Source organism: Brienomyrus brachyistius, chromosome 20, assembly GCF_023856365.1.
Source record: "Brienomyrus brachyistius isolate T26 chromosome 20, BBRACH_0.4, whole genome shotgun sequence".
Taxonomy (NCBI): domain Eukaryota; kingdom Metazoa; phylum Chordata; class Actinopteri; order Osteoglossiformes; family Mormyridae; genus Brienomyrus; species Brienomyrus brachyistius.
The window spans coordinates 11639533-11653012 of record NC_064552.1 but is presented as its reverse complement, the minus strand read 5'-3'; the positions used below and the strand labels follow the sequence as shown (position 1 = coordinate 11653012).

General features: G+C 43.0%; 1 protein-coding gene across 3 annotated transcripts in view; it reads left to right on the top strand.

Annotated features, from left to right (window-relative positions):
* fmn2b (formin 2b) overlaps positions 1 to 13480 on the top strand; it is a 55216-nt gene that overhangs the window by 28153 nt on the left and 13583 nt on the right. For all 3 annotated transcript variants that reach the window (XM_048987962.1, XM_048987961.1, XM_048987960.1), the window contains exons 9-15: positions 1295 to 1356; positions 4408 to 4499; positions 4889 to 5018; positions 5309 to 5455; positions 5679 to 5738; positions 7095 to 7215; positions 11935 to 12027. In XM_048987962.1, the coding sequence (XP_048843919.1) occupies positions 1295 to 1356; positions 4408 to 4499; positions 4889 to 5018; positions 5309 to 5455; positions 5679 to 5738; positions 7095 to 7215; positions 11935 to 12027 (705 nt within the window). The remainder of the gene's footprint in view (positions 1 to 1294; positions 1357 to 4407; positions 4500 to 4888; positions 5019 to 5308; positions 5456 to 5678; positions 5739 to 7094; positions 7216 to 11934; positions 12028 to 13480) is intronic.

Sequence of the window (13480 nt, the reverse complement as noted above, 5' to 3'; positions counted from 1 at the left end):
TAATTACTGAGAAGAGAAGGAATAAGCCTCTTAGATTATAGTGTATTTGCAGACCTTACTACAGCCAGTAGTACTATGCTTGTTACCTGTTGCAATGCATGTGGGGGAGTTTCCTTTTTCTGTTTGTGTGTGTCAAACTAATTTTCTAAACCGCTCTTGGAAACAAGCGAATGAAGCACGTCTAGCTTGCTTCATTTGTGTTTAAGTTTAACCAGTTTTTTTTTAGTTTATTCACTTACAAAGTAACAGATTTAGATTTTTTTTTTCCAGCTCTTACTGTAGTGCAGAACACTAATGAAGTAGTGACCTGTCTACTGAATCTGAAATGCCAATAAAGTGAAGTTTATTATCTTTGTGGCCTACAGTATGAGTTGTTACACTTAAGGTTTCTGAATGCTCCCTTGCACCACTGTCTTTGAAAAACTTTGCAGCGTATTTGGAGTTTCAGTAGGTCATTATTTCTGCACATTTCTTTCTTCCCGTTTTGCTCTTTTTCTTCCAGCAATCTTAAGATGTAAGATATAAGTGTGTTTGATTCTTCAAATTGCCCTTACTGTGTGGGCCTGCATGTGTGAATGCTATCATCCTGTGACTGGCATTCCATCCTGTCCTTCTCATAAGCTGTGCTCCTTGGGATAGGCTCCAGGCTCAACATATCCATTATTGAGTCAGACAGTTACAGAAAACGCAATAGACATAATCAGACTATCTGACAGTTGTGATATGTAGTATATTGATAAGAGAGGCAAAATTTAGTTAATTGCTTCTAGACTCATTGTAGCCCTGTTAAGCTGCTTAGTCACGTCATGCTTGGTAGGGGGTGCTTGGGGGGCCCATATTAGTGGGTGGCAGTGACTTCTGTGGGAATAGGAAAGAAATGTGCTTAGATCGTGTGTAAAGCTGTTGGCCTTCAGTCCCTGATCAAGGGTCCCTGGTTTGAGCCAGGGACAAACTTCTGTTGTGCTGGTACCCATTTTCTACATTTCCATAGTTTTAAGCTCATGATCTTTTACTTTAGCCTTAGTTGGGATCTGATCATGGCAGATAGGTCTTTAGTGACTCTGGCATCTGGCCTGCCGAGTCGCCCTCTGTCGTGGGACATGGTGCCTTTTTGGGAAACATCAAGTCAGAAATCAAGGCCCATCCAAGCCCCTCAAACTTCTTCCAAGCTGCATGACGAGCACTTCTTGCAAGGCGGGCGGCTAATGCCATTTTCTCATGTTTCCTTCCATGCATCTCAGGCCACACAGCTCTCTAACATGTCTATGTCTGATCTCCTTATGATCCCAAACAGCGGTCCTCAACTTGGACAACACCGTTGTTGACCTGGAGACCCTGCAGGCCCTCTATGAAAATGTAAGTGTCCATTTGGTAATCTGGGTTCTTGTCGGGGGTCAGGGGCTTGTTTGTCGATTTCACAGGCCACACCTGACATACGTTCACGCAGTAATGGGGAATTTTCTGTTTACTCACAAACAGCAGTTACAGGAACACGAGACAGCCTTTAGTGATTAAACTGTGTCAGCATGGTCGGTTTAATATACTCTTTTAATCTCCTGTCTTTAATTTGAGCCATGCCTAATTTACAGCACCTTTGTCTCTGGCGTTTATGTGCACTTGGTGCGTGTTTGGAGCTCGTTGGAGGGCCAGAACACGGGTGCTGGTTGGCACAAGTCTAAAGGAGACTGCAGGGGGGGGGTTCACATTAATTCCAAAATATGAAAACCCTAGAAGTGGAATGTCGACTGCTGGTGGGGTCGGACATGGTGTCATTTACCATTAGTACTCATTCAGAGGCGTGTTGTTGTGCCCCCCCCCCCCCCCCCAAGAGATGACTCATTTTGCGGATGGCAGTCTGTTGTATGGGTTAGGTGAGCTAGTGCTTTTTCCTCTTAGGCTGTCATGTCTTTGTACAAACAGTAAGTGACGTATCTGTTATTCAGTCTCTGCCCCCCACATTATTCTTTAGCATAATCTGTGCTGTTTTCATAGCTTAAATAACACACATCTTCATTGTTAGAATAGTTAGAAATGTAATCAGTGTGTCATTAGTGTGTGTTGTTTTATGGAAGTCTCTCTATAGGAAAATGCCTTACGTAAGCGGAATGGCTTGTTTTTCAATTGTATTCCTTCTAGATATAATGAAATATTTCGAATTTTTATAGCTATCGACATAACAAGCAGAATTAATGAGGGCCATATTCATAATGACGTCTATGAAAAAGTTTCCAAAGACATGCTTAAGTCCAAGCACATATATCGTAACTGTGGGATCAAAGCCTATTATTTCCCTTGTGCGTCTGAAGCGTTGCTGAGTCAGTCTAGCTTTGTTTAGCTTTTCGGGACTTTTTGCGACTCCATCCTGTCTCCGTACCCTAATTCGTAACCGCAGTGTGTCGTGGCCCACATTGCCAGCATGAGGCCAGAGCGCCCCTGGGGACAGTGGGCTGATGGCAGTGCGTGGGAGGTGAGGGGCTCTTGTGGCATCAGACCTGCCAGTCATGTAACCACTTGGGGACCAAGCTGCCTCCACTGTCATCGGTGTTTCTCTGGCCAGAATTGGAATGAGATGCTGGGACATTTTTTTGTCTTGTCAGTCGGTTTGGCAGTTAGACACCTGAGAGATGCTCAAATGGACTGTCCTGTAGAAAATGCCGTTGCTAGAGGTAAACTCCTCCACAGGCAGCTGCACGTGAGATTTAGGGTCACCTCACAATAACTTTTCGTCTTCCTGTTTTTTAATGTGTTCCCAGGGTAGCCTGTTTTCTAGTTTGATGTGTATCTACCCCAATAATGTCATTACTGATACTCCACAGCCAGATTCTTATCGATTTATTTATCTTGTGATAAAATCTTAGTGTCTCATTTATTGCTCTCATTCATAATTCTGCTCGCAGACAGAGGAATCTGCTTTGTATTAAAACTATTTACACTTTAAAACACTCTGCAAATTAGAAGCAGAGCCTGCTCTTGTAGACAGATGGCAAAGTGAACAGAATACTAATCACTCTGTTTGATGCCCTCGTTTGAAGTATTGCAAAACTATGCATGTACTGGGCCTTGAAGTTAACTTGGTCTCCTTTTGTTTGATTTTTCTTTTTCCCCCCGTTTTCTTTTTTTTGATCGGGTCTAACGAGTCCAAATGCTCTCAAGTTTATGTTCATTTACATTTTTTTCTGCCAAGATATCAAAGGCACGTCTTACTTCATTTTTAAATGAGTTACAATTGATTTTACTATTGCTTATGATTGCCGTTTTCATTTTTTGCTCCTCTGACATTTTTACTTCGAGGAAATTCAAAATAAATTCCAAGACGTCTGGTTTTGTTGTGCCTGCCCACCCCCATTTCCTCTGTATACACACATTTGTGGAATCTTTGCGATCCCTGAGCAAATTCTGTAAAGCTGTCATTTTTTTTGTGTATTGTGTCATATGCATTATCTTGACAGTAACCCTGAACCATTCTAAATCTGATTGCCCGCATTGAGATTTGACATGTTACAAATGACGTGTTTGAACAACTCGGACCATTTCCTATAATTTTGTGCTGGATGAATGTGTGCCTGAATTCATTGTTCTGCGTTGTGGGCACATTTTGTAGAGCCATAGGAACCATGCACCTGATTGAACAGATGCAACTGTAGTGTGTGAGTGATGCCTTTTGTAATCCGCATGTACCGGAAAAACCTTACAGGAGGGCTTCGCGATTATTTTATCAGTCAGAATCTATAGTGTGTGTGCCGCCCCCCCCTGGTAAATGTGTAGCTGCCTGGCGCTCAGTTTTGGAAGTGAGCCACTGTATCTTTATGGAGACTACCATAAAATTATTTTAATAAAAATGGAAAAACTGCTTTAGAAGTTTTAAATGCTACCATCTTGCCATTTTAGTTATAAATCACAAAAAAAAATAAGAATCCGTTAAATCCTGCCTGCTGCTCCTCCGGAGTCGTTTTTCTCATTCCGATTTTTGCGCGTTTTTGTCACTTTCATTTTAGGCAGTAGCATTTTCCTCTTGTAAGTGGATGGAATGCGTGGCACCCTGCTCTGATATTGCAAAGATGAGACATTCAGAATTTCTTTACTGAACATTTCTGCAATTGTGGCATTTTGAACCAGATTTTTTGTTCTTTTACAACGCGGATTAGTGGAGAAGTGTTTTAGATGGTGAGGTTTTCTTTGTCGTGCATTAATGGTTATAGTTTTTATTGGTTTCATTCTTTTAAGGAGAATATTTACCTTCAAACTGCTGTGTAAAAGTTTGTTGCTTTTGACCAAAGGCCTTACCCTCGCTTCATCTCACTTTAGAGAGAAAACAGTTCATTATTCTTCACAGATTACCTAAAGCATCAGTCAGGGGGTGCACTTGGAGCAGGAAGATAATTCCTGGCATGTATGACATATTTTCAGAGAGCTCAGTCGGAAGAGCTGGAGAAAATTGAAAAGCACATCAAGTCATCTAAAGAGAAGGACAGCGCCAAACCACTGGACAAACCTGAACAGTAAGAAGCACAAACCCTCACTGGTGCTCAGCCTGATGAAGCCTCTTTTGTTTTCTCACTGTAATAGTGATTTAAATTCCCACATTTCTTATTTCCGCTAACTGCTGTTGACTTGAAGTAGCGCTTCTTCCAAGACAGGAACAGACTGTGTGTGTTAATAAGATTGTCTTGATCTTTAAGAAGGTCCCCTACTGATATTTTTACCTCAGTTTGCCGTTCTGTTCCCCATAGCAGAAGATTGGAATACATTAGTTCTGTGAAATCGTTCAGATTTCTTTTGTCTTTTGACAGTGCACTTGAATCTGTAATGGCTGTGTTTTTATGCGAGTCTTTATAATATGAAGTCCCTGTTAAGCACACACCTGCTAATGTGCATTTTTCACTTATAGGTTCCTCTTCCAGTTGTCACAAATCCCCAATTTTTCCGGAAGAGTGTTCTGCATCCTCTTTCAGTCCACCTTCACTGAGTGCATATCCTCAATCCTCCGCAAGCTGGAGACCCTTCAGAAAGTCTGTACGGTGAGTTTTTCTTTCTTCCCCCTCTATGCTGCTTTTTGTTCAGCTGTGCACTCTGATGCCAGGTCGATGGTGTTGAGTGCTTTTCTCAGGTGAGGCCGCTTTTAATAAAACAGCCTCTGCTCCTTAGTATGTGAGAGACATGATTGACACACGACCTTGAAATGCATTCTGGACCAGCCTCATATGTACCATTTTACTTTAGCTCCAGCTCATTACCCTGCTGGTTTGAATTAAGCTAAACCAGGCAGGGGTTGACTTTGACTTTGCCCCTACCCTCTGCCACCCTCCAGACTCTGCGAAGCGGCACTGGGGTCATGCAGGTGCTGGGCCTGGTGCTTGCCTTTGGGAACTTCATGAATGGTGGGAATCGGACCCGAGGGCAGGCCGATGGCTTTGCCCTGGACATTCTGCCCAAACTGAAGGATGTCAAAAGCAGTGTGAGGATACAACCCGTTTCTTCCTGCCTAGCTGTTGTGGTTATGCTGTCGTTCACTCACACTGAAGTAATGGTGAAATGAAAAAGGCCTTTAATATTGCGCATTTCAGGCTGGTTTGTGTTTATTCGTATTGGTAAACGTGCATAGCTACAATGAGTTTGAGGAAGACATTGATTCAAACCCTGCCTCACATGCAAGCTGCTGATTTTCTTTTCTTTTTCAGGATAACGTGAAGAGTCTCTTGTCTTACATAGTTTCTTACTATTTAAGGCACTTTGATGAGGTATGTTTAACAATCAAAATCTATTTCAAACTCTGTCAATATCAGTGTCACCCTTCTGGTTTGCAGTGGTAAAAGCCCAGTTTGATGGCATATGCAGACAGTCGAACCTCAGAGCTAGAGGGGCCCTACTGTATGCGCTGTATAATTCAGCTATGCGATACTCTCTCCATTCTATAATGTGGTTTTTTCCATTGTCTTGCCGTACCAGAATGTATTGTTTTCGCCATCTCTCTTTTTTTGTGACCCCTACAAAGGTTTCCTTCTTGTCCGTATTGGGACTGCACATCTTTATTTTCCCCAGAGATGATATGTTTTCCTTTAAAACACTGTTTTTCAGTAAATGTACGAGTGTCAGATACTTAAATCTAGTTCTTTCTCTGAGATTAGCGCCACTGTTCCATATACAGTCTTCAGCCCTTTAATATTTTGCCAGTCTATAGCTATGTAATCTTTGAACCCCAGGGAAACAACCAGTCACGCTACTCTTAATTTCCATAACGCTTCTAAGTCTGGTTGGCATTTATGCATTTTATTGCTTAAATTTTTTTTTTACTGATTTTTATCTGAGTTTTAATAGTATGTAGTGTGATTAGTTATCACTACAGTAACTAATCATTTAAGTGTGACCTTTTTAAACCACTTTACTAACACCCTGGTCTAGGTTCCTGATGTTAATGGGGTTAAAAAGCTAGTGGTTCTCCCTCATTTGGCCTGGTTCCTGCTTGGCACGGTTATGGGGGTGGGGGGTGAGGACGTGAAAGAACAGCCATCGCGATAAGCGCGGCGGGGAACTCATTTTCTAAAGTGTTCTAATGGGCTTAAGGTTGAACTTGTATGAAAGCCATTTTATTGATATCATAACTGTTCTAAGATTACAGCGGTATGAAGGCACATGGAGGAGGTTTTGATATTAATGTCTGCTTATGTATTGTTGCGGTATTAATAAGTGCCTCGGGACATCCTCTGTTTTTCGAGGCCCTCTTTTCCTCTGTGTTTTCTACGCACATTTCAAAATGAATTACTGTACTGCAGATGACTTCTGTATTTAATTTAAACAAGGTCACACAACCTGTTCTGGCTCTCGTCCCCTGCTTCGCTTTCCACAGCAAGTTTTGATTCAGACTCGTGGCATGAAACATTTCCGTTGCTTTTCCCCTGTTGCCGTGGCATGCGAGTGTCAGCAGAGGACATGGCGACCCCACCCAAGCCTGCCAGACTGCTGCATTCTGCGTTAGTCCGCTGTCCTTTTTGGGGAAGGAGGGTGGGGGGCTTACTGCTGTTATATCGTAGCAGGTCTCAGGGTGGGTCAGCATGTTCTGTTTCTGTGTCCTCAGGCTGTTTCATTTTGACTTGCAGGATGCGGGTAGGGAGACCTGTGTCTACCCTATTCCCGAACCGCAGGACCTCTTCCAGGCCTCGCAGATGAAGTTTGAGGACTTCCAAAAAGACCTGCGAAAGCTAAGGAAGGACCTCAACGGTACGTTGAGTCCCCTTTGACATCCCCTCACATCTTGAGAATTTGACCCATATGTTAAAAGCATGGAGGTCTTGCTTATGAGGGTTTGGGGGGCAGCAAACTCATCAGCCATGTGGTGGTTCAGTTTAGGATAATTTACCATCCATCACGAAGGGGCAGAACATCTTTATTCTGATGCAGGATTTTTTTGGGGTTTTGTAGCTGCCCCCCAGCATTGAGTGATGAGCAGAGATTTTATCCAGCTCACAGTCCTTCTATGGGATTACAAGCTCTGCAGTCAACTTTTTACTATAATGCGTTGCTATCATTCCTCAAAGTCCCAGACTGTGGCTGTCAACTGAGACTGAACCCCTTACACAAGCCAAAGAATCTACTGATTATTATTATTACTATGAATTATATTTATACTAATGTATATGCCTGATGATGCAGGGATGTCATCTTTTTAAATTGTAGCCCAATTTGCTTTTACTTTTGTTGCCAAAGCTTTTTTATACTAATGTATGCTATAATTACACTTGACGTAGAAGGGTTTGTTTTGGATAGGAGCACTCAATTATGAAAATTATTATTTTTGCCATCTCATCCAATTGCTAATTAACACGTATCCTTAGGTTACTGGGCTGAAAGATTCAACTGTTTGGCACTTAGGGTAAGCCGTGTTTTGGCAGTTACACCACTCTCATCTTAAAGAATTGCCTTTCAACTCTTTAATAAGGTTGGTTTTTAGTGCACGTTTATCTGCCTGTTGGGCATTGTATGTTTGTTCTGATTAATATGTAATATATCATTTCAGAACTTGCACTCTTGGATGAGTTAAAAGACCATGAGATCTGGCTTCTAAATTCATGGGTTTTTTAAGCGACATGGAGAGGATGGGAAAACACTAAAGGTTTAGAATTGTAGTTGTATGATATTTTCTACGCTATAGATAATTTTGCCAGTTAGTCCAAGCAGTTGTTCACTAATCTTCATTTCTTCACTAATTCACTAGTTTACTAGTTCAGTTCGTAATGATTGATAACATCTGATAATGGGTTGTGTTTCATTGTCGTTCTGGTTAGCTCAGGGATCTTGTCTACATAAACACAACTTTTCCTTTAACTTCAGAGACAGCAGCCGGTCCAGAGTAAATGTATTTTATATTGATTAGCTAGATAAAATACCCAAGTGTGATAAGTCCAGTGATAAACATAAAAATAAAGTGGTGTATAATACAGGGGCTGTTGTAAGGAGAGGCAGGAAGTACATCATGTGGTCTGAGCTCCTGTGATGTTGAGAGCTGCAAGGTTCAGGACATGGCCTTCATTAGTATATAAAGTAATTACTTACTAGAGATTGCTGCTTGTTTAGATGCTATATATGTATTACTATAGGTAGGACTTTTAAAATCAAACTTGAGGTGAAATGGTTTTCAAAACATTTGGAAAAGAACATCTGTGAAGCAATTTAACTTCTTGTGTTATTTCCCCATCAGCCCCCCATAAAATCCAATATCGGGGTACCAAAACACAATTGAAGGGATGAATTGGTTTTCAAAGAGCGTCGCACTTCAGGAATCTCTGTGTCTGGGTATGAAGACGGTGTTAAAGAGTGAATTATGGCAGACACGTATTCTAACAGCATGTCAAGCATTTAGGCGTTACCTTGAGAGGGACCATATGCATTGATCCCAGCTACTCCTGGCCTGGTCCAGATTATCGCTCCTCAGTACCACCAGTATGTTGGGATTCTCGCAGTGCCCCCCCTCTGAGTGAGAGCAGTAGGGGTCAAAGCAGGTGGCCTGCTTGATGTTTGATCCCCACACACACACACACACACACCACCTGTCTGCTGTGCTTTTGCTTCCCGTGTGATTTCATTCCAGCAGTGATGGCTAGACGGGTGGGGGGGGTGGTTTCATGTTTGAATCTGATTGGTGTAAAGTGGGCATTACTCGAGGCCCATTCTTCACCAAGGGCAACTGGTTTAGGTATTACCTGATGTGTCTGTTTCCTTATGTTTCATACCTGTGGTCTTTTTCTGTGGTCAATGAGCAGCTTGCGAACAAGATGAATGTCCCTCTGTAATTCAGGCCACCGTAATATACTGGCTGCAATGTGCGTACATGTCGTGCATAATCCATGTCAGTGCTGCCCATCAGAATGTCACCAAATATACCAGGGCGAATGTACCATTTTGGGGGTGGTGCCGTTTTATCAGAGACCGGGAGCCACGTGCATGAGCGGTAGGGAGACGTTGACCGTGCTCAGCGAGGGGAGAACGGAGCAGCGCAGTAGCTCAGGGCTAACAACCAGCATCTGGTCGCCGGTCTTGCCCCCAAAATTGGAACCAGATGGGTGCAACAGGCAGACCCCTTTCAATCCATGAGTCATGTTTTACTGTCCTTCCGAAATCCAAACAAGATCCAGTCTCAGGAAACCCCGGCACCCCTAGCCGCTATTACTGTTAGTCGAGCGATGCAAAGAATTTGACAAAACACCCTGCCTGGTTGTGGACATTCCCCCATAGACCCCATAGCTCGGAGCCTGAATATCATTACAGCCATGGGTTTACATGGCGGTGTAATGTTAGAGTGAGATGTAAGCTTCAGTTGCAGCATGGTCTGTCAGCATTGTTTAATTACGCAGGGCTTTTTGTAGAAAATTGAACCATTGTGTGAATTATGGATTCGTGTGTTTCGCCTGTAGTCAGTTTAAAGATTTTAACATGCTGCAGCAACCGCAGGCTTGTTAAATTGGAAAATTCGTGCCATAATTACGCTAAAGTGATCACGTTTTGCCCCATTTTGCCTTACCAAATAACTGCATGCTTGGAAGAGTGCTGGGATTTTATTTAATGATCTGGTCTTACCGTTCATCTTGCTAATAGCTGGAAAACTGCTAATTTTAGGCAATGAAGAAATTACCTGCTACCTTTTTTGTTTTGCTTGTCATTTTATTCAGTGCTATGGCAAAACTGAGTACTCAAACTCATAAACAATGAGCCATGCCCCGTTTTTTGCTATCTTTCTTGGCACTTTTAACATAAATGGTTTATCTGGGAGGGATTTCATAAATGATTTCTGATTTTGTTGTAAAAGGCAGAGGGTAACACATTTCTCTAGTTTGACAGTGAACGTTTCCCCCATCTGTCTAAATAATTTGCTATGCATTTTCCTAATTGTAATGAAATATGACATTGCAGGTATCGATGCTGAATCCATTTTACTTGTTTTTTTATTATTTTTTTTTAAACCTGAAAAACATGTTTTTCCTTTCTGTGAAGAATACCTCTATATGGGCTGTTCTGCAGACAGGTTCGTCTGACAGTAATTTTTGAGACCATTAAAAACCCTGGATTCTGTCACCTGACAGTTCACCTCATACCTTGTGGGTTTATTCGGTTTAATGCGGTGGCACCAGTACATCCTCGACAAGGCATTTGCACGTCCACAGCCTGAGCTGTTGCGGCAGATGCTAAACTCGTTGACAGTCAGGTTAACTAGGTAACCACAGCTCTGAGCTCCTCTTGGACCCGGGTCAAGACATTCCTCTAAATGGGCCAGATGGTATTCAGATTTTGTGTGTTTGGCATGCAAGTTCCTAATTCGTCATCGGCATTGACCATGCATGACTTGTGGACTTTCACAGAGATTCTGCAGGCCTGCATTAGCTGACAGCTGCACAGGTGACTCGTGGAACATGCATATTTGTGCCTTACCTCTCTCTCCTAATACATATTTAAGAGCACTTCTTTAAACAGGTGTCAAATGCTAAAAACGTGTTTTTTTTTTTTTTTTGTTATGAGTTGTATTGCATGTTGGTCTGTTTGTTTTGTGCAAACTGCAGTTATTGCTTGATGTTGCCATGTTATCGTGCGCTTTCCTCCAGGTTTTCCAGCTCCCCACCCACCCAAGTCCAAAAACATGCTATGGTGAATTGGCGTTGCCAAATTGTCCATAGGTGTGTGTGAATGCTGCATGTGCCCCGCGATGAGTTGATGCCCCATCCGCGTTATTTCCAGCCTTGAGCTTGTTGTTTCCAGGATTGTCTCCCGGCCCCACCAACCCACCCTTCATAGGACGAGCAGAATGAATGAATGTTTATCCAAATGTTCTCCTTTGTCTGTCTGAACTGAATGTTTCTGCTTTCAGCGTCGTTGGTTGAAGCTCAAAGAAACTGAGCGAAACTTTTTAGTTTGGGCAAAATGTAAAAAAAAAAATAATAAAAATAAATTTAAAAAAATCCAAACCAGCAAATTAAATGGAGACTTACTGAAGGAGAGCAACTGCACCAACAGAATATTTATACACCGGAAGCACACTTGCTCTGCTCAAAATGCAGAAACTTAATCCCAAAAGGCTAAAGTTAAGTCAGATGCTAACCTGTGTGTGGTTCATCGCTTCCCTTAAAGGGCTGAAAACTGAGCTTGAGGAGGTTTTTTTGTTTGCAATCAGACAAGCTTTTATTTATTAAAAAGAGATTGTCCTGCTTGTACTTTTTCAGGGTCACTCGGGATTTATGGGGTGAATCTGACTGGCAAAATGCTCTGTGGACTATGGCATCTTCTCTATATGTGGTGGAAATGGGGGAGATAGCACAACAGCTGATTGATTTTAGATGTAGGGAATGATGGAAGGTCATCTGGAGGAATCTGCTTGTCACAGTGACTGGGTTTGTTTGAACATTAACACACATACTGAAATATGCGGCTGAAAGCTTCTACCTTCTGTTTCAGCATGTAATGTGGAGACAGGCAAGGTGTGCCGCGAGTCCTCTGAGCAGTACCTGCAGCCCTTCAAGGACAACATGGATACCTTCCTGCACCAAGGTAAGGTGGATTAAGCCGTCGTCAGGGGAGGAGTTTGCACTGAGAGTGAGATACTGATAACTTTGTCACAAAGGCAACTTAGCTGTTATTCTCATTCAGGGCTGGCCAATCGCTAGGAAGGGTGTTGCTGTTAGAATAATCCTCAAAGCCCAACCATTTGCTTTCTCTCATCTAGTTTAAGGCTATGAAATGTCATGGCTATATGGAGCTCCTGGGCTGGATCCCTGGCGTGCATTAGGATTGTTTTATCGCTCTCATTGCCTTGGTTACGAGCTGTCGTTAGCTCAGCTTTAGTGTGCTCGGGTGGGATGCATGTGCACTAAATGTGTGAGGCAGTCAGTGGATTGCAGCTGCTGGGGCTGTGGCCGAGTAACTCGCATGAAATCTGTGTGCAGCAGGCCTGGTCTCCTAGAAGATGCAGAGGGTTATCCTCTACACATGATTCATGAAACTGTGTAGGAGAACCGGATCTGAGTGTCAGGCTGTAGGTCCCTTTACAGGGAGGTCTGCTTTTCTCATCCCGGTGGCCCGCAAACACGGCGCAGCTAACCGCAGCCACACGCTAATTTGTCAGTATGCCATGTGTGCTGACCTTTTGCCCCATGTGCGCTGAGGAAGCCCCTGCCTTTACCCAGGCAGCTGCTGGTAAGTTAGCCCTGTGAACACAGCATCACCCGCCCCCTAATTCCAGTACACCTTACCTTGCCTCCCCTCGCCCCCTATGGTGAGAAGTAAACTAAACACTGCTTGCATGAGATCTGTTTAAGCTCTATAGCTGTTTATCCGGCTGTCCTATAAAACTACAGTGATTTCATTGGAAGAGGAATGAGCAGCAGTGATAAATTTAATGCGCATCCTTTTCTGTCCCGTTTTTGTTTGTTTTCTAAGTATTTTTTTTTACTGTTTCTGACTGATTAAACAACTTGAAAAGAGCGGGTGTCTGTGTCCGCCTTGAAGCACCGCGACGGCCGAACACTCTGTATTCAAATAGCATCCTAATATCTTACACATGTGCGCTCTTTTGTCTTCGGTGTCTTTGAACGCAAGCGAAAGGATGTGTTGGCAACCGCGCCATTCTGCCGGTGGGGAGGCAGACCGGTGTTTGATCCTGCCATTCCACCATCTGTCCTGGGGGGGGACAGGTTCATGATGATTTTTTTTTTGGGGGGACGGGACACTGCATTTCATAGTAATAGGCCTTGTTACATGCATGTTAATGAGTCTTACTTAATCCCTGGGTGAAACCAAACCCACTGCCTGTGAAAAGTGAAACCAGCCCTGCAAGGTCCATTCCATGTTCGTCAGACATTTTCTTAACGTCGACGTGCATCATTCCATTTTTAATGACTCTTTGATCAGTCCAAGGCAGAGATGTAATTCCCTAAGATTCTCTCTCCCCCCGCCCCCCCCCCCCAGCACCGTCTATGGTTTGAAACAAAAATGTAATTGTGCC